Source organism: Triticum urartu, chromosome 3 (assembly GCF_003073215.2).
Source record: "Triticum urartu cultivar G1812 chromosome 3, Tu2.1, whole genome shotgun sequence".
In the NCBI taxonomy this organism is placed as follows: Eukaryota; Viridiplantae; Streptophyta; class Magnoliopsida; order Poales; family Poaceae; genus Triticum; species Triticum urartu.
In genome coordinates, this window is record NC_053024.1 from 149666685 (window position 1) to 149688403 (window position 21719).

A 21719-nucleotide genomic window follows, 5' to 3' on the forward strand; every position below is an offset into this window, starting at 1 on the left:
TCCCCACCCCAGCCACCAAATGAACCCTAGCCCCCTATCTCCTTCCCCTTGACCCCCACGAGCCGCTGCACCCCTCCCTCTCCCTTCCGTGCGTGTGCTCGGCCAAGGACGCCGCCGTCGCCCTCGGCTCCTCCTCCACCACCTCGCCTTTTTCTCCTCCTTGCCTTCCCATCGCTCGCGCGCATGTCGCCGCCGTCGTATCATGATTGGCATATCACAGGTTGCTAGAGTTGTTCAAGCAGACGCGTGCGTTCTACTTTCATTAAATTTGCTATCTATATTTTGTACTTAGTTTAGTTTGAATAGGTACCATAACAAGGCTAGGTTCAGTAACTATTTTTTGCAGTTTGATCTGAATTTAGAGTGCACTTCTGCAAAAGAGTTTGTCCTGATTACTTTCTTTGTTATATTTCCAATTTTATTTCTGCAAGCACTGATGAATGATTGAATGCCACTAATCATTTTGAGGGGTTTTGCAGGGCTACCCTGGTATGAAGGGGGTGTTGGCAACTTGTGTGTCTGGATCTGCTGATCTCTACCAGGTATTTTGTTCAGATGCGCTCTTTCCCTGCCTGCCTTTTTATCCATCAGTTGAAGATTTTCCTTGCTTAGTTATATCATCACTAAACATGCTTTCTTTTGGACCCCTGTTTCTTGATGTTTTGTAGTATTTTTTAAAATATTTGTAAATTCCTAAGCTAAATACAGGAAACACACATTTATCTGTTTACAGAAAAGAAATCCCTGAGCTTAAGCCTTCAGTGTTGTTGAAAGTTGAAAGTATACGCTTGCTATTTCCATAGTGTCATCAGGGTGCAGCTTATGCTATTAACATATGCAACCTCCAAATTTATTTTGTATGCAATTCTAATTGCACTGTTTTCAATGCTTATTCTGATTAATTCCTCCAAGATCCACCCGAATGCTTAACGGTATTGGCTGTATTCTGAATATTGTTGGAGATGTCATTTCGAAATTTAGACCAGTTCTCTATGTATGGAGGTGCTAGGACTAGGAGCCTCTGTGAATAAGCTTTGAGACTTCTTTTTATGTGGAAGATTTAGGATTACTATCAGGACCCCGATTCCAAGTCACATCAATCTAGCCGGTAACACCTCATATCACTTTGCGGCCTCACACACGGTATCCCATGGGTGTCGCCTTACCATGGCCCGGGGCCGTTTGCACCTTTTGGCTCACGTACATGATAGTGTCGCTAGCATCCATATGACAGAGAACCCGGGCCGACATGGCTAGTCGTGAACCCAAAGCGGCACAGACCTATGGAGACAGGCATACATGAATCACATCGAGCATGTCGGTCATCAGCGAGTGATTCCGGGCTGTAGCACTGGGCTAACAGGACTCCGGGGAACCCGGGCTGTAGCAGGCTAGGCAGGACTCCGGATGTCACCGCGTGACATTTCCCCGAAGGGACAGACATAGGAACGACGTGAAACACATGCCGGCCAGTCAAGTGTCCTGAGCAGTAGTGCTGGGCTACCAGGACTCCGGTGAACCGGGCTGTAGCGGACTACTATGGCTCGAGGAACACTAGACTACATTTCCCCATAAGAAAGGCTGCCAAGGATAAACAACTAGATTGTCGGATCCCACTCATACCAAGCATTTCAATCATACACACAATATGCCCGATATGAGTACATACAACATGGCATCACAACAAAACTCTACAACTCAAGTACTTTATTTAAAGGCTCCAGAGAGCCATACATAACATGTTCATACAGATAGGGGTCACATGACCCGACACTCAAGTCATACAATCATTCAAGCACAAGCGGAAGCAACTAGTCTGAGTACAGACACTAGAAAGAAAGAAGGCTTCTCGAAGCCTGTCTATCTACATAGGGCCCTCCATGGCCAGGATCACCACCTGGGTGGCTAGTCACTCGTCGACGTCAAGGTCTACGTAGAACCCATCGGAGGGGGCGGTGTTGTCGTCTGAAAATAGTAATTAAGCAAACATGAGTACAAAGGTACTCAGCAAGTCTTACAACAGAACCTACTATACATGCTCATTCTCAAGAAGGTGGTGGGGTTATTGTAGCAAGCCAGCTTTGACTCTTGGCTAAGCTATCCTATGGAACTCCACTAGTAAAATAGTTTTCGCACACGAGTCCACTACTCACCAACACAATACTCCACCGGGGATCCTCTCTCGTCATCCTACGAGAGGGCCATCCTCGGTACTCACACTTATCTTGAGTCTTTTAGTAGTATTCATTAACTTGTCTATGAACTGTATAGGCAACCAAGTAGTCCTTTACCGCGGACGCGACTAGTCGAATAGATGATGTTAACCCTGCAGGGGTATACTTCTTCATACACGCTTTCACCACTTACCGCCGTTTACACGACATGTACTCGGCAGCCTTCAAGCGGAAGCCCAGCGAGGGTGTCGGCCACGGCCTACCTAAACACTTAAGTCTCTAGTCCAGGTTTATCGCCTATCCAGGTTCCATCCGCAGGGAGTCCGGCCGAGGTTTCCACATATGGCCCCGAACGATGTGAACAGGGTCCCGAGACGCCAAACGGGCGCCCGGCATACCCGGCCACGGTGTATCTACCGCAACATAGCCCACCCCTAGGGTCAACGCTACGCACGGCCGCCAACACATAACCTACAAACACCAGAAACTATTTGCAACTCCTGGACAGAGTACTAGGGAGATTAAGAAGCCGAGAGGGTCCATTGGTTTCGGGCCCAATGTACGGTAGTAACTGCATCTTAAATAACACATACAGATCTCAGTTCTTATGGACGGTCTCAGTGAAACAACCCACCATGTTTAATCGATACCTTTACCAAAACATGTTCAACACATCCCTCACATTACCGACATAAACATTTCACTCTAGCCCATCACCCAGATGAACTAGACCTGACACAACTCTAAGCATAGCAGGCATAGCAAGGTAGGAATCACATACATGGCTCAATCAACTCCTACACATGCTAGTGGGTTTCATCTAGTTACTGTGGCAATGACAGGTCATGCAGAGGATAAGGGTTCAACTACCGTAGCACACAGCAGTTTGAATCGCATTGTCTTAATGCAGTAAATAAGAGCAGAAGCGAGAACATGGGTTTGTATCGGAATGATCAATGGGTTGCTTGCCTGTTGTAGAGGTAGTAGGGTACTGCCCTTCAGACGGATACTCGGGGTTATCCTCGGAGGCAGAACCTACCACGAAAGACACACCGAACATAATCAACACATGGCAATATGCAACAATATGATGCATGCTATGACATGGCAAGATGAAAGTGTCTTGGCCTAATGCAAGCTAAAACAGAAGGGGATGAACTCATTTGAATGTTAGCTCATTAAACATGGCCTTATTAGTGCATTACCTTATTCTGCTTAAACAGCAAGGTTAACTTATTTTGTCATGCATGAAACCATTACAGATGGATAAATTGAATTTTTCTGATCATTTTTCATATATAAATCTTTGCATTTGGCTATTTTCTGGAATTTCCTATTAAAGAATAAATCCAGTAGTTGAATTAATGCGTCAGCATGACATAGGTGTGACGTCAGCGGGTCAACTGGGTCGGCCAGGTCAAACCTGACTGGTGGGCCCTATCTGTCAGTGTCACAACTAATTAACAGAATTATGTTAGTGCTAATTGACTGTCAGTGGGGCCTGGGCCCACATGTCAGTGACTAAACTAATTAAAATTAGTTAAAACTAATCTTAAACTGATTAGCAGACCGGCCCCACCTGTCATAGACTCAGGGGGGTCTACCTGGGCCCACATGGGGGTCAAACAGGGTCAACTCGCCGGCGGCTTGACGCCGGCGACGACAGACGCGGCGGAGGGGCTCGGGTTTGCGTCTCCGGCGACCAAATCAATGGCGGAGAGCAGCTACGTGACGCGGGGAGCGAGCCGCGTCGTTTGGTGGAGAAAGTGGAGCTTGGGGAGGCCGGGAACGACGCCGGCGACGACCTTGGCGGTCGCCGGAGTTCGGGCGAGGATGAACCTGAAGCTACGGGGCACGGCGAGGCGCGGGGAGTGGTGCGTTAGGCTCCTAGGAACGTGGTGAGTGTGGTGACGCGCTCGGAATCGAGCTTACGCGCCTGTGGCCATGGCGGCGACATGGCCGGCGGAGCCGAGCTCTCGCCGTGATGGCCAACGGGATTAGAGGGCAGCTCGAGCGACGTGGCTAGGGGAGGAGAGAGAGAAGCTCACGGTGAGTGCAGCGGGCGTCGAAGCGGGCTCGGGGAAGCTTGGGAGGCGGCAAAACATCGAAGACGATCTCTGATGACCGACGAGGGGAACAGCAGCGGTGGCGGCGTTGCAGCGCGTCCGAGGCCTCGTGGCTCGTCGAGGAGGTCGAGGGAGATGTTGCGGAGCTCGTGGGCACGGTGGGGTGACACGGGGACGACGGTGGCTGCGACTACGGCGGCAAGACGACGACGGCTGCGTCAGCAGGAAGATGGGGAGAGAGCCAGAGAGGGGGAGAGGCCACGGGGAGAGTGGGAAGAAAGAGGGGGAGACGTGGGGGTCGGCGTGGCACTCGTAGACGCCTCCAGGGCGTCGGCGGAAGCAGGAGGTGGCCGGCGTGTGGCCGCGGGCGCCGGCCACGCGCTCGTCGTCCTCCTGGCGAGAGGAGGAGGACGACTGGCAAGAGCCAGTCGACTGGGCCGAGCTAGGTGGGCTGGTGGGCTGCGCCTGGTAAGTTTCTCTCTCCTTTTTTTCTGTTTTTCTTATTTATTTATTATTTCTGTAACTTCAGGGCTTTATTAAAAATACCAGGGCATTACCATAAATCATAAAATTAATCATGGCCACTGCTTAGGATATATCCAACAACAAACATTTTAATTTATGATTATTTGAGCATTTAAAATATTTTATAGCATTTAAATTCCCAAATGCAAATACCATAAGGATTAATCCAATGACCTTTGATGTCCTAGAAAAATGTGCACCAGTTTTGTCAAAGGTTTTAACCCAAAACAAAAAGGGTGGGCTTTTTAGAAGGGCATTTCAGGTTCATTGGTAAAGTTTTTAGTAAACCCTAGTTGTTCAGGGGGGTGCTGGGGGTTCTGTCATCCCTATTTCAAATTTAAAAGGAATTTAAACATGATGCACACTCTAATGCTTGAACTAACTAGGGTGTGACAATTACATAGTTCAAAATAGGACGACGTGTAAAATCAAGTTTTGATGTGATTGGCAGGTAAACCAGCGGAAGCCTCATCATGGTGTGAACTTTATAATAGCACATGATGGGTTCACCTTATGTGACCTTGTTTCATACAACTTAAAGGTAACTCGAGCATACCAAAACACTATAAAGTTGAATCAAATGCTCAAGTTAGTATGCATTGGTTAACAATTGCAGGGTCATTGTGGTGCCTGTTGGGCCTTTGGTGTTGTGGAGTGTCTGCAAGATCGTTTCTGCATTCCTAACGGCATGGTGAGTGCATATGGGCGATCTGTCTACTCTCTGGTCTATTTTTAAACAGACATGTTGGCCTTTTCTTACATAATCAACCTGCTGTTTCTATTCCTCGTAGGACATTTCACTTTCTGCCAATAAGCATTTATCTCCATGTTAACTTGGTGTAAGGTAGTCTTGACGATGTGTTGAGGCGGTCTGCTCAGTGTAAGAACAAATAATTGGCCGCTCCCATTTGTATCTCATTTCGTAATCATTGCAAGCTATGCCTATGTCAATATCTAAATGTTTTTGCTGTTTTTTTCTCCTCCTTAAATCAATATTTTCTTTTGATTTGTAGGACCGTTAGTAAGGTTGCTCATCAGCAAGCGAAAGAGCTTTGTGCATTCTTGCATGACTAAGGAAGAAATTTGTTATTTTAAGTATGCACTACAGATATTGCAAGGTATTTCTGTTACCAGATTCATATTTTTTGGGACCTATGTATAGATAATAATTCTTAGTTGCAGTTATTTTTGTCCTAAATAGTGGTTCCTTGGAAAGCAGTTTAATTTCTTGCATTGATTCCTCATGCTATAAGCTACACCTTTCCTATTTTGTTAAAGAAGTGAATTCACTCCTAAACTTACACCACCAGTCAGCCTAGCCACTAGGCCAGGCCATTCAAGCAAACTCGTTGCCACTACAGTTCAGTCATTAACTATGCCTGCGACTAATTCTAATCAACAGGACCAAAAACTATGAGAGGAATCAAAGGCACGCATCTGACCTGAGGTACACGCACCAATTGAAATAAGAGGTGATAATGTTATCATATAGCTATACTTGATTTATTATTAACTTAACGACCAACCTGGACGGTAAAAATTTACTTCACTTGGGTAACAAGAGTTGGACACCGAAAGCTTGTTCAATCATTTTAAAATATTTATCTTTGTTGTTCCGCTTAGCTAACCATCCTTAAGTGTTTTTTATAGAATCTATAAAAACAAAGTGCTTTGCTTCTTTCCTTGCTTGGTTCAAGTCCAGTTTCTTTTTTTTAGATTTTGTAGTAGCGGAGATGTGTATAATATGGATAGCTGAATTGGTGTTTAGGCGCTTCACTGCAGGACTGCTACTTGCTCGATTAGTTAGATGAACTGGTGTTTAGAGATTTCAATTTGAAGTGATGTTTCGGTTTCGATTGCAGGGCTTCGAGATGCACCATCAGGGCTGAAACGAGTCTTATACCGGCTGCAAAATTATTATGCTTTTGGGTCTTTCCTGAATTTAGTTAGCAATAAATACTTCTAGAATCCCTCTTGCAATATGTAAGTCTGTTGGTAACGACATTGATTTTGCCAGTTTGTTCTGCCAAACAGAATATGCGACATGCTTCATTTTGCAGGTAAAAGAAGGAAAAGAGAACATTGGAGCAAAAGTCAGCAGGGCGGATTCTCTAAGTTTTCTCAAATGTTTGAACAAGGAAAAGATAGTTACAATCATTTTTCTCTCTCTCCTTATTACATCTTGATGTTAATAGTCTTTGGAAGGTACTATGCACCCCGTTCAAGGTTTATAGAATTTGCACATTTTAAACCCAGACCTCACTTTACATAATTTATGTTCTCATCAGTTCTCCTGAATTTTAGTCCGCTTCATCAATGCTATGACCTGCCACTCCCATGTACTCCCTCCGTCCCAAATTATTTGTCGCAGAAATGGATGTATCTAGAACTAAAATACATCTAGATACATCCATACTTGTGACAAGTAATTTGGGACGGAGGGAGTAGTATATATGAAAAACAACCGCAATTTCGCTGTTGTGATTTGGTTAATCTTCGGCGTTTTGATTCCTACTGATCTCTCCTCTGCTTGGCAACCGATGCCACCTGGAGGGCTGCTAGCCCAAGACAACATTGTACTATCCTTCAATAAAAAAGAATCCGAAATAATAGAAAAGGAGAAATCTCACCAGTTGAGCACGCTTCTCTTGTCCAAATGAGAAAATGAGGGACAGACAGGCACGATGGATGCAGTCCCTACCGCTTCATATTCTACTTCGAATGGGCTACACACATAATTGTACATGAGACTAGGCTAGGTAGCATATGTGCCTTTCAAATACCTATGCCTGCATATGCACAACATAGAGATGTTTTTTTCGTGCACATGGATACACCGCTAGAAAATGCTCCCTCCGTTCCAAATTACTCGTTGTGGTTTTAGTTCAAATTTGAACTAAAACCACGACGAGTAATTTGGAATGAAGGGAGTAGATGCTTAACTGGTCTATAGAAATATGTTTTTTTCAAACTCAGATTTCTTAGCGTGATAACCATATTTTCAACTTAAAAATGCTTCTTAACTGATTTATACATGTTATAGAAATATGATTTTTTTTTCAAACTCAGATTTCTCAGCGTGATAAACATATTTTCAGTATAGCATGATTTAACACATGGACTTTCTATTACCAGTATCGAATATGTCCTTGCAAGATGAAACTATTTTCATCGACAACATGCCTTTAGTGGGTCAACTGGCTATACATTGTATACAAATATGTTTTTTAATCAGATTTCTCATCGTGATAATCATATTTTCAACTAATAAAAAGCTTCCTTAGCTGGTCTATACATGTCATACACTTTTTTCCAAGCTCGGATTACACAACATGCTAAACATATTTTCAATATAGTATGGTTTAACACATGTAAACATGTTTAAAAAATATCATGATTTAGTTAAAGGTTCTTACAGCATGAAACTATTTTTATCGACAACATGTCTTCAGCAAGTCTCTGCGCCATTTGACGCAACGGGTCAACTAGTACTATATAAAGCAGGGCAAATGTTTTTCTCGGCAAAGAGGCATACTGTGTGTACTGGACCAACTGCGCCAAAGGTGTCTATACATGGCAGATGGTCCTCAAAGTCGTCGAGGCCATTGTTGAGTGAGATACGGATTGATGCATTGACCGAAACATGCCGTATTATAGTGGAATAATTTTACGAGTAGTTTTTGTTGACCTAAATTATGAAATTTACTTGGGAGACAATTGTAAAATCAGTCCACTAGAAGTGACAGCACATTCATGGATAGCATGAACTCTGCAACCAAAATAGAATCACGCGACTTCATGGCTAATTCCACATTTTCTTCTAATTTCTGATAGTCTCTTCATCATGCTTAATGCATGTGAACAGCATTGTGTATTTTTTGTCTGAACTTGAATTTTTTGGAAATAAAAGCGTACCCCCAGCATCTGCATCATAATGGTGCATGTATCCATCTTATTAAAAAAACACGAAGTAGCACAAAATCATAAAAATATTACAGCTCGCAAGCGGAGCGAAACAAATGAATAAAAAAATACATGCTGACAATCACAACCGGTACGACAATATGAAGGATAAGCTCCCTAGACCCCTATCATGTTATGCGACCGCCATCCGAACTGGTTGAATACAGCCCGTGCTATCATCTCTCACTGGTTGCACCCAGTAACCAAAGGCTTCCTGGAATCCATAGGAGTGAGTAAGGACCACGTACGGATCCATGCGGTAGCTCTGAAGATGACCTGCAAGAAAGTTAAAGTGTGTTGTCTGTTAAAAATCAAATCATTTCTACAGTTCCATATAGCCCACAGAAGCGCACATATTCCAATCCGAATACAAGCTGCAGTAGTATGTTCAACTCCAGCTAACCACGTTCCAAACAATCACTCAACGTCAACTGGAGGATTAATGTTGAAGGCTATATGAATCGTTCTCCAAAGCAATTTGGTGAGTGGGCGTTCAAGGAATAAATGTTGTATTGTTTCATCATGATCACAAAAACAACAACGTGAACACTTACTCATTGCCTCTTGATTAAGTTGTCCTTGGTGAGTATTACTTGCTTGTGGACGAACCACATAAAAATTTTAATACGCAAGGGAACCTTCACGTTCCAAATATGCAACGATCTTGAGATTGGGCCAGAATTAATCAAATCCATATAGAAAGATTTCACTGTAAATACCTCATTTTTAGCTAATTTCCATTGCATCGAATCCGGCTGGTCGGAGAGTTGAACATCTATCAATCTCCGAACCAAGTGCATTCAGGCAGTCCATCGCTCACCAACTAACGCACGTCCGAACTGAATATTCAAGGGAATCGTTTGGAAAACTGTGCCTACGTAATCCTCCTTACGTTGCATAATGTTATAAAGGGTGGGATATTATACGGCCAGGGGTGTCTCTCCTAACCATGTATCCTTCCAAAATCTTGTTGACATCCCATTGCCAATCAAGAATTTGACCATATGAAAGAACAAGTCCTTCGTTTTCATAAGCCCCTTCCAGAATGGCGAGTCAGTTGGCCTCATGGTAACCTGGGCGAGTGTTTTCGACTATAAATACTTATTGCGCAAAATCTGTGCCCACATGCCCTCTGACTCTGTCTCTAACCTGTAGAGTCATTTTCTCATAAGGCATTTATTTTTAATTTCTAAGTTCTCAATACCGAGACCCCCCCTGGTCTTTTGGTCGGCAAAGGATATCCCATCGCGCAAGACGGTATTTTCTCTTGGCCTCATCTGACTGCCAGAAGAACCGAGATCTGAAGAAATCAAGTGGCTTTCGTACCCCTTTTGGAATTTCGAAAAACGATAGTAGGAACATCATCATACTAGTCGGTATCGAGTTAATCAGCACTAGCCGACCTCCATAAGACATAAGCTTGCCCTTCCAACAGCTAAGCTTTTTTTCAATTCGATCTTCGATACACTTCCATTATTTATTGGATAACTTGCGGTGGTGAATCAGTATGCCCAAATAACTAAGGGATAATTGTATTCATGCCACTAGTTGTGTCCCACTCGGCTGATTTGCCCCTAGTTTTTGAAAATTCTCGGTTTTGCCCAAGTCCGTTTGATCCTCTTATGTTTTTGCCCTTCCATCATGTTTCCATCCAGTTAGTGCCGTTTGACCATGTGTTGACCATCTTTGGACTTTTCTCTGGACCGTTTTGCCCCTGCTTTCTCACTCTCTCACTAGACACTTCCAAGTGGGACCCATCACAGAGAAAACTATCTCGGCCACCAAGCTGGACGGCAACCTTGGCGGTGTCGCGTGACGCAGGGCTCCGCCGTGGCTGCGGGGTAGGGAGGTGAGGTTGGCGGCGTTGTTGGCCACCGATGGGGACGCCATGGCTGCGGGCACTCCTTGTCCACATCGAGGGTGGGGATTTGAGAGACAGGAGGAGAGGGGAACTGGGGGTTGACCGACGGGAGAGAAGAAAAGTGGTTGGGATGGTTTTCTCTGTGATGGGTCCCACCTGGAAGTGTCAGGTGAGAGAGTGAGAAAGCAAGGGCAAAAGGTCCAGAGAAAAGTCCAAAGACGGTCAACACATGGTCAAACGACACTAACTGGATGGAAACGTGACGGAAGGGCAAAAACATAAGAGGAGCAAACAGACTTGAGCAAAACCGAGAATTTTCAAAAACTAGGGGCAAATCAGCCGAGTGGGACACAACTAGTGGCATGAATACAATTATCCCAATAACTAAATGGTAAAGAACCTAATTCACACCCCGAACAGTTGTCTATAAGTGTCTTGCTCGTCTTTGGCCTTCCCAAAGTAGAAAAACTCACTCTTATGAAAGTTTATCTTTAAACGAGACAATTGTTCAAAGAGACATAATATAAGTTTCATATTGCGCGCCTTAGCAATGTCATGTTTCATGAATAAGATAGTGTCATCAGCGTATTGTAAGGTGGATACTCCTCCATCGGCCAGATGAGGAACTAACCCCTTCACTTGACCATGCTGCTTGGCCCTGCCAATAAGAATGGCCACTATATTAAACAAGAGAGGAGACATGGAATCTCCTTGTCTCAAACCCTTGTGTGTCTGAAAGTAATGACCGATATCATCGTTAACCTTGATTCCGATACTACCCTTCTGGACTTGAGAACCCGCTTGGTTCCGCCAGTCCTCACTAAATCCTTTCATGTGCATTGCTTGCTGAAGGAAAGGCCACTTAACTTTATCATATGCTTTCTCAAAATCCACTTTGAAGATAACCCCATCTAGCTTCTTCGAATGAATTTCATGTAGCGTTTCATGCAAAACGACCACCCCTTCAAGTATGTGTCGCCCTGGCATGAACGCTGTCTGGCTCAGTTGTACCACTGAATGAGCAATCTATGTCAATCTATTGGTACACACCTTTGTGAAAATTTTGAAACTCACGTTAAGAAGACATATGGGACTGAACTGTTCGATCCGAATTGCCTCTTCTTTATTTGGCAACAGCGTAATCATACCAAAGTTAAGATGAAACAACTCTAAATGATCGTTAAAGAAATCATGAAACATAGGCATAAGATCATCCTTAATAATATGCCAACATTTTTTATAGAATTCAGCTGGAAACCCATCTGGTCCCGGTGCTTTATTCGGTTTCATTTGTGAGATTGCATCGATAACCTCCTTCTCAGTAAACGGTGCAGATAGAATATCATTCTCCTCTACTTGGAGCTGAGGGATATCTCCACTAACAGATTCATCTAGGGCCACCGTGCTTGCTTTCGGATGCCCAAAAAGTTGTTTATAGTAATTAGAGATATAAGCTTTCAGATTCTCATGCCCCACAATTGTCCCCTCGTCCTGTTCAAGCTGTATGATTTTCTTCTTCCTATGTTTACCATTCGCAATTATATGAAAGGATTGTGTATTGTCATCCCCTTGAACAACCTTAAGCACTTTAGCACGAATGCCCACTTGAGCTTCTCTTCTTTAAGAAGAGCTTGTAAGCCTTGCTCAGCTTCGGACTTGGAGCTTTGCTCATTAACCGTAAGAAGGTTACTTTCAGCTTTTAAATCTAGTGCTTCAATTAATTGAGTGAGTCGCTCTTTTTCTTGTTTGTAAATCCCTCTCTCGTTTCTGGCCTAACCTCGCAAAAACTGTCTCAAATGTCGGATTTTATTTTGTCATCTCTCAATACTAGTTCTTCCACTAACAGGCTTTGCCCATTCGCGTGCAATGATCTCCAAAAAGTTTTCTTTCTCGAACCAACCTAGTTTGAAAGAGAAAGCATTCTTGTTCGTAACGTGTGTAGCCTCTCCTGGGTCTACAAGAAGTGGTGTGTGGTCTGAGATCGCTCTCTGCATCACATGAACCGACACCAATGGGTACTTTTGTTCCCATTCCACACTAGCGAGTACCATATGCAACTTCTCATAAGTCGGAGTGGGCAACGAACTGGCTCATGTAAATTGTCTACCGGTGAGCTTAATTTCTCTCAAATTAAGATCTCGATAATCATGTTAAACATCATAGACCAACGTCCATCAAAATTGTCATTGTTCTTTTCATCTCTCCTCTGAATCTTCTATATCTAAATAGCTAGCCCCCACTAAGATATTTCTCTCAACATGCAAGCATGCCACCTCATCATTCAACATGCATAAGAAAAGGCCCACCTCAACATGCAACTATGCATATTAAAAATCCACTACAACATGAATGCATGTAAAATTCCATTTTATTATGCTATTTACATTTAATTCTTATATACTTTCAGAAACCATTGTTTCAAGAATTCATATTCCATATAATCAAAATCTCATTGAAATATTGCAAACATTCCCGCAACAACGTGCGACGCATCATCTCCTCCGAATTATATTAAAGTCCCCACCGACTAGGATTGATGCATCCAAATAAGATGGTTTTCTGAAATTCACTCACTCTATGTATTGAATTGTAAGTTGACTTCGGTTGTCTCACCGGCTTAGTCTAGTATATTGCGCATGCGGTGCTTGTAGTAATTATATAACAAAATTTCGTGTAGTTATTCAACATTTGCTTTAATATACCCTGCGGTAGATATTTAAATGCAGATTCTACGTCACAATTTTGTGATTGAAGTTAGCAGTTTTAGATGGTCTGGTGATTTGCATAGTGCCGAGTTTTGTCGGGACATGTCTTTTTCTGTTATACACTCTGTTTTTGTTCCGGGTTGTGCATGCATTGAACCTTGTTGCAACACAAGATAACAGGGGATTACTATTTTACGGCTCAGGAACACACTTTGGATATAACATTATGGGAAGATGCAGCACAACTGGAATATCAGGTGAGGCAGCACCGTATTTTCTTTTCTCATGCCATCTGGGATGCTTGGAACTTTATTACCATTCACTCATGTCGTGCCTTTGTTTTCAAATATTGGATGGGCTCAAAATTCCTACCTGCCCTTTATAGAGAAGCATATGGGAGCTGCATTGGGTTGCTAATACGTATTAAAAAGGAGGATATACAATCTGGTGCCTTCTGGCTCACAGTGAGGTCCTTTGATATACCCCGTCAAAAAAAAAGGTCCTTTCATATATAGCGTTTACACTCTTTCTATCATACATAGCCTTGATCTCTGCGATCTTCTTAGCTTTGATTCAGGTTGCTACTAGCAAATGAAAAATGTATTTTTAGTTTTCCATGGAAAAATTAAACCTATCTAGTTGATTGCTGGTATTTGTTTTCTTAGTACAACTACATTTATTTCACATGCTTTTCGCGAGACAATATAACTATTTCTTGTAGCTATTGGTGGCATGGCATTAAGGGAAGACCTTAGTGATTTTACTCAGTATGGATAAAGTTGTATATAGAAATTTGAATTTCTTGTTCTTCAAATACTCCCTCCGCCCGATGAAAAGTGTACATATAATTTTTTCAGGACAAATTATAGAGGAGTAAAAAATACATTGGAAAGGTGCAAGTCACCATATCTCTTCTCTTTAATTGCCCAACCCACAATGAGCTAATCACATGTAGAAATTAAGAAGACCATGTGTAGAATGTTATTGGTCTTGATTACCGTGTGACAAGAGAGAAACATTTTTTTCTACTTTAAAGTGCATTGGAAAGATAAAAATACACTCTTTTGTGGACAAATTTAAAGCCAAATACTCTGCCCTCTGCATCGCATCTCGCCTCCCGGGTTGCCTCCGCACGGCGACTCTGGAGGCCCCAAAAACCCTAGCCTAGTTTCCCTTCAGGTCAGTTCCCCCGGTCGCCGCCGCCGATGGCAGAGGCGGCGCCCGGCTCGCCGAAGGCGGACGGAAGAGGAGGCACGCAGTTGCGGCGCACCTGTGCGGAGGTGAACGGTGAAATTCGCGCGTGGAGGTGGCCTGTAGAGGTGGAAGACGAGGTGCAGCGGCGCTGCCGGATCGGACGTGGCCGACCTCGGCGACATGATCTACCCATGGCGTGCGGCGGCTGATGCGGGCCCATCTATGCCCGATCTGGCCTGACAAAGGCGTGCATTAGGCGAGCGTGTTTCACAAGTTCGGCTCTGATCCAGGTGGCGCAGATCGGGTTCGATGATCCAGGACCCAATGAGCGGGCATGCCATGGTTTGATCTGGACCCATCGATCGAACCTTCCCAGATCGGGTTCGACCATGTGCGCCTTCTATGCCGGAACACCATCGAGTCAGCGGCGTTCGTCTTCTCCTCTACTACTGGCCGGCAGCGTGGGGGTTGCGGGCTCGGCCTAAATAAAGGGTGGTTTGACCCTACTGTCTTTTGAGCGCCATGTCGTCAATCTGCTTCATGCGGACCTCCTCGATCGAGACATCGACGAGTTTCGGTCTTCCTCTTAGTGATTCTGCCAATTGGCGCATGACGCCACTGGATATCAAGATGGGAACCGATCCAGTCGTCCGTTCCTGATAGTTGGCCAGTGATGCCTCATGAGAGAGTGGCACGAAGCTTCGCTTTCTTGACGATGTCATGGGACATGTCTAAATATAGATTTTCATGGCAGTGACAGAGAGGGGAATGTCATGGTGTCTGTGATTGGAGGTTTTGTCATGGTAGAGAAATGTCTTGGCAGTGATGAAGAATGGCGGCACAGGTTTTTCCTGTGTGTTGGGTTTTGGACACTTGTAGCAATGACCTTGGAATGAGGGGGTGGCAACAAAGGTGGATTGCATTTTTGGTGGTGCTCCTTGAGTACCGAGTTGCGAATCCCAAGGTGAAAACCTAAGGTCTGGCATTCATTGGTTGTGCCTGGCAATGGCCTTGCTGAAGACATTGTTTTAGGAACTCGGACTTTCTTCAGGGTGAAAACTCAAGATCTTCGATCGGGCGACGACAAAGCGTGTGCTTTGTTTCCTTCTTGGAGGCGTCGTTTTTGAAGAATCTCTTTTGCGATCCAGGTGTTTTCTTCGGTGGTGTTTAGAGTGTTGCTGTTGCGAGTGCTTCATCGCCACGATGGGGTCTTTGTTTTCTTTTTCTCTCTTTTTTTTATTTTTTTCTTGGCTGTGCATCCTAGTTGTCTTTGAACAACTTGTTGGTGCAGAGGCTGGGTGTAATTGATATCTTCGCGATATTAATATATTCCCCTTGTCAAAAAAAATACACTCTTTACCGGACGGAGGGGGTATATTTTTGCATTATGTATTAAACGTGATGTGTCCAATCATAGATGATAAATGAAAATATGTCTTCTGTGTTGAAGTTCCGGGGTGAAACGACTATTCCAAATAGAATATAGTTTAGTGTGATCTATACACATTATTATTAGCTTGAAAATTGATTATGGGCAGTTTTTTTACATGTACAATGAAATTTGTACTGCATTATTCGATACGTGCATTTGCGTGCATGATTACTAGTCCCCTTAAAATCCTTCCATGAATCCTTTTTCTGGATCTACTTCTCCGAATCTTGAATAGTTTTTTAATTTTTGAAAGAAATTAGCTTCAATCACATCAAATAAAAATAGTGGAAAACTGTAAAATATATTGGAAAACACAATACCAGGTTTTGAACATACAACTTCACAAAATAGATATAGTGTGCTAACTATCACAACACCACATCTTCTTTATTTTATGAAATATGCTGGTGTACTTGATCATATATGTGTGTATTTTTACACCGATTACTATATTATGGAAAAGATAATTCTTATTTTATTTTTCCTAGTGTCACATTAGCTAACGATATTTCAATATAAATCGCGACATTTAATAGCATCAAAGACGTTAAGTAGGAATACGATAGTTCCTTCTACTCAAACGTTCTTCATATGAACGAATTAAATACTATTAATTCATACTTTTTTTGGGTGTGTGTGTGTGTGTGTGTGGGTGGGGGGGGGGGAGGTCCCCTATGCGACATCGCAATATATTTGTCAATAGTTAAGCTATGCATACGGTTGGCAGTGACGCTGATCGAGTTCACGCTTAGCAGCGACCCTGCCTTGGACAACTGCGAAATCTCGGTAGTCGAAGGCTTCAACGTTCCCATCTCATTCTCATGCAACACCGCTGGCGTGAACCTTTTCTGCCTCGACGTTGAGAAAGTCTAGTCTTGCGTGGCAGATGCGAACTATCACCTTGCCTTCTGTCCAGACTAGCTGGTGAGCTCACAATACACGAACAGGATATGGCCGGCGAGTATGCATGTCGAGTGATGGGTACTCAACTATACTACTACCGGGTGATTAGGACAATAGGTCGGTACCTAGCTCCCCAGACCCGACAATGCAGCTTGGTTGGGCCCTTCAGTTTAGATGTTGGGCTTTGGTGTGAGGTCAGGGTATACGGCTCAGACAATCTGCATCCCTTCATAGGAGTAGCGACAGATGTTATCGAGATGATGGCTTCGGATTTACTGATTTATTTTCTGGTCTTAAGGAAACTGTCCAGCTGGCTGCTGTTGATTGTAATTCTATGGGTTGAATAATACAAGTTTTTCACCCGCAAAAAAAAGACTTACTGATGTAGAAGTATTACTTTCTAAGGTCTTGATTAATAGTAATTAATAAAATGTTTGCATGCATGACCGCGGGTCATCCTCATTTTCAGAAAAAAAAAAGGTCGGTACCTAGCTCTGTTTGTACTTCGGATTAAGACATACGGTATGGGTGTGCATGACGCAGTGATGTAATGCGTGTTGCATTTTCTTAACTTCCGCGTGAATAAAATAAGCACACGTTTGGTGGGACATGTCCAAACAACAGAATCTGACCATTGCGCTTTAGTCGTGCCGGTGAAGAAATCAGATTGGTTTGACACGGGAGGTGGACAGCGACCATTCCGTTTAAAAAAATGCTTAGACCATGCATGACAAAACTATGCTAATACAGTCGAGAATGCTTGGGCGCCAACCGGGCCTGGTCTAGATGCTATGGCTACTTCTTTGAATGGGGTTACAAACTTGGAGCAGGGAGGACTTTGGCTCGGTACAAAGCTGCGCAAACGCCTAGAAGTCCTTCGAGCCAAGTTTCTTTGGTCGTGACCTACGGCAGAAGAGAAATGGCTAATAAATGGAATATCCGAGCTTAGGGCACGAGAGGAAATGGCAGCCAAACAACGATCCCATGCTCTGTGTGGCTGGCCGAGGGCGATCGCAATACGTATTTTTTCCAGGCAGAGGCCAAAGAAAATGCTAGGACTAATAGGATCAAGTCCTTTAAGCTTAGTGATGGGACTACTGTGACTGACCAGGAGGGACTTGAGAAGGCCGCTAATGAATTCTATAATAGACTGTTCTTAGCTCAAGATGACACATCGCCAGATGTGATCACTGTTTTAGTCGATCGGAAGGTAGATGACACCATGAATGAGCGCTTATGTGCGCTGATAACCTTTTTTTTTCGGTGGAAAAGGAGTTATATATTAATCAAGCAGCAGGTACATCTGCCTTACAAATGTTCAGTACATTTCTAGGTCCAGATTTAAGCCAAACGGCTGTACGTCTTTCTCTCCTGCCAAAGTTAGTCATGTAGTGGCTTACATTATTTTGCTGACGTCTAATGTGCTTGATTAAGAACTCCCTTCCAGATTAAAGATTAGTCTTGATTTCTTCTATCAGCATAGCATTCGCTAATCTGTCTAAGCTCTTGTCTTGGACGAGCTGTGTGGCCTCCAGGCTGTTCATCTCTACTACAATTGGCAACGTTGTCCATTGGAGCGCAAGCTGGATCCCCTCCCTGCATGCTTCAAGTTCTGCTTCGAGCGGCGACGTACATGACCGCAGCTCTCTGCAAGAAGAGAATATGATCGCTCCTGCAGCATCCCGTAAGATCATACCGGCACCTGCCGTCTCATCGTGCACGCAGAATGAGCCGTCAACGCTCAGTGCCATCCATCCCGCCGGCGGCAGCGCCCACCGGAGTCCTGGCTCTTTGGACTGAACCACAGTTGATGACGAGCCTCTAGAATGCTCCCCACCAATCACCATTTTGCCTTTAACATGATCAGCATGGGGGTGTAGCCGGACTGCTTCCAAGGAATTGACATAGCTCAGCAGAAAACGTCTCGAGGACTCTACTTCTGGCGGCCGTTTATCGTGAACAATCTCGGTTCTTACATGCCATACGCGCCACAGCGTCATAAGCAGTTGCAGCCTCTCCATCTCCGAGATTTCACCGAGGATCTGTAGCAGCCACTCAGGCCCAGTTCGCACCATCTTGTTCACAGCCGGAAGGTTCCAGTGTGCCGCCATTGCTTGCCACAAGGACACAGCATGAGGACATCTGCAAAAAGTGTGGAACGTATCCTCCGGCTCGGAAGCACAGAGTGGGCATAAGTCAGTCACCTCCAGATTTCGTCGTTTTTTATTCACCCACGTGGCAAGTGAATCAGTTATTAGGCGCCAGATGAATACACGCACCTTATAAGGAGCAGGGCACCTCCATAATAAAGCTCAGACGGCTCGTCGCCCGTCTAGTGCCCTGCTCACCGCGATAACCGACTTCGAAGTCGAGCATGCACTATTCATGATGCACCCTGATAAAGTTCGGACGACTTGGGTTCTATATAAATCACCAGGGTCTGCTCAGGTCACTCGTGTGCAATGCTTTTTTTTTTGAAACCAGAGACATGCCAGAAGAGGTGAACAATACGGTGCTTGTTCTTATTCCAAAAATCAAAGACCCTCAAAAAGAGTTGTCTGAGTTCAGACCGATCTTATTATGCAATGTGTTGTATAAAACTGCCATGATTCCGACTAATCGGGTGCGATTGACGCGACGTACCACTTCCATCCTAATCGTCGGCAGCATGAGCATGATCTCTTGCCACTCCCAGTTATCGATTCAGATATCAACTCTGCACACCAGAACAAGGAAGATGTACAAATGCATCTGGTTCAAAAGAAAAAAAAGGATGTACAAATGCATATCAACTCTTAACAAAGCAAAACCCTGGAATATGACTAGCGTGCCAAGCCTCCACTTCTCACGAACCTACACTACTTATACACTTTCACATGGAAATTAAAACTAATTTTCCTACTGGGATCAGCCTGAGTGCTCTTATGTCTGATTTCATTTCCGTCTGTATGTAAAGTTAACTGTAAAAAATGAATGGTTGCAACATGATGCTATAGATTCAATCATAGTCGGAACAACTCAACAGATACAGCTCTTTGCGTTAACCTTGCCCATGATGCTATACCATCTGTTGAATATAATTTCTACTCCTAATGTCTCAGTTGATAGGTCGCGTTCCGAGTTTTATTTTCGTCCCACCTCACCCGGTCTTTTTTAGTACTTCCTCCCACCTCCCCCTCAGCCGTGAAAAACCAAGAAAAACCCCGCGATCGAGTCCCGCACACGTCCAAACTCCCGTCGTTATCTCTACTTCTAATGGAGCAGTTGGTAGCCTCGTACGGTTTATTTTCGTCCCACCACTTTCAACCGTTTTATTTCGCTGGTTTTTTTTCGTCCCTCCTCCACCCCACCGGTTTAGTTTCGCGTCACCCTCTCACACAACGAAAAAAATCTTAACGGATCATAACTTTCCATGCTGGTGCAAGTTATTTTTAGTAATGTCTTTATGTGAAAGAATCAATCACGATCAATCTCTAAATATCAAATCTAAATTAATTAACCTTACCTTAAATTGCTCAATCACATTAATTAGGAAACAAAATCTCTACTCCTAATGTCTCAGTTGGTAGGTCGCGTTCCGGGTTTTATTTTCGTCCCACCTCACTCGGTCTTTTTTGGTACTTCCTCCCACCTCTCCCTCAGCCGTGAAAAACCAAGAAAAACCCCGCGATCGAGTCCCGCACACGTCCAAACTCCCGTCGTTATCTCTACTTCTAATGGAGCAGTTGGTAGCCTCGTACGGTTTATTTTCGTCCCACCACTTTCAACCGTTTTATTTCGCTGGTTTTTTTTCGTCCCTCCTCCACCCCACCGGTTTAGTTTCGCGTCACCCTCTCACACAACGAAAAAAATCTTAACGGATCATAACTTTCCACGCTGGTGCAAGTTATTTTTAGTAATGTCTTTATGTGAAAGAATCAATCACGATCAATCTCTAAATATCAAATCTAAATTAATTAACCTTACCTTAAATTGCTCAATCACATTAATTAGAAAACAAAATAACCGATTTTAAGAAAATATCTACTCTTAATGGAGGGTATTGCATACCAAACATAGGTACGTCATTAGCTCGCTTCCTTCCCTTCTCTTCCCTTCGTCCCTCAGTCCCATGCTCGTGGCGCTGAAGTGGCATCGACAGGCGATGGCGGCGAGGGCAGCACGTGGCAGCCCCTGAAGCACGAACACGACTGCACCTCGGGTCTCCCGTCTCCCAAGATATGGGTGAGTTCTCGTGATGCCCACCCTAAACCCTCACGTCCTACAAATTCCTCAACCTCTACCATCTCGATTTCGTCCATGCTCTGATCCAAATGACGATGCAGCTCCGGCCGATTGACAATGGAGGTTCGCCATCCTTCCTCTCAGCACCCACCCCTGGAGGAACGACACGCCATGCCGATCGAACCCGGTCGAGATCAGTCACCAAGATTGCTATTCGGAAGTTTTTTGTCAAAAAGTGAAGAGTGAGCCACTTGTGCAGGTGCAGGTTTTGTTTTAAAAATCCAATTTGTTTATCCTTTTGTCGCTGAAATTGTTTACTAATTATGTCATTCGTCCCACCTCCTATGATTTTTTTGGTACCTCCTCCCACCTTCGCTGGTTTTTTTTGTATATTTTTTCGTCCCCTCCTCCCACTTCATCGGGTTATTTTCGCATCACCCTCTCACACAATGAAAGAAATCTGAAAAGATCAGAACTTTCCATACTGGCGCAAGTTATTTGGTAATGTAGAATCAATCACGAACAATCTCTAAAGATCAAATCTAAATTAATTAACCTTACCTGAAATCACTCAATCACATTAATTAGAAAACAAATAATTGATTTTCAAAAAAGTCGCTCAATCACATTAACCTTACCTTAACTCACGGATGGTAATCAATCTCCAAACAA

General features: G+C 43.9%; 1 protein-coding gene and 1 long non-coding RNA gene across 3 annotated transcripts; both read left to right on the forward strand.

Annotated features, from left to right (window-relative positions):
- Window positions 1-316: 316 nt before the first annotated feature.
- Window positions 317-5800, forward strand: LOC125548197 (isoamylase 3, chloroplastic-like). 2 transcript variants are annotated; one of them, XM_048711866.1, is made up of 4 exons: window positions 317-542; window positions 5217-5306; window positions 5382-5456; window positions 5779-5800. In XM_048711866.1, the coding sequence occupies exons 1-4, from the start codon at window positions 492-494 to the stop codon at window positions 5785-5787; spliced, it is 225 nt and encodes a 74-aa protein (XP_048567823.1). In that variant the 5' UTR covers window positions 317-491; the 3' UTR covers window positions 5788-5800. The 2 variants fall into 2 exon arrangements, with proteins under 2 accessions (XP_048567823.1, XP_048567822.1); XM_048711865.1 differs by lacking the exon at window positions 5779-5800 and adding an exon at window positions 5557-5689.
- Window positions 5801-5806: 6 nt separating this feature from the next.
- LOC125548198 lies at window positions 5807-6853 on the forward strand. The gene is made up of 3 exons (XR_007300932.1): window positions 5807-5883; window positions 6628-6748; window positions 6826-6853. It is a non-coding gene; the product is annotated as an uncharacterized LOC125548198 (long non-coding RNA).
- The last annotated feature ends 14866 nt before the right edge of the window (window positions 6854-21719 follow it).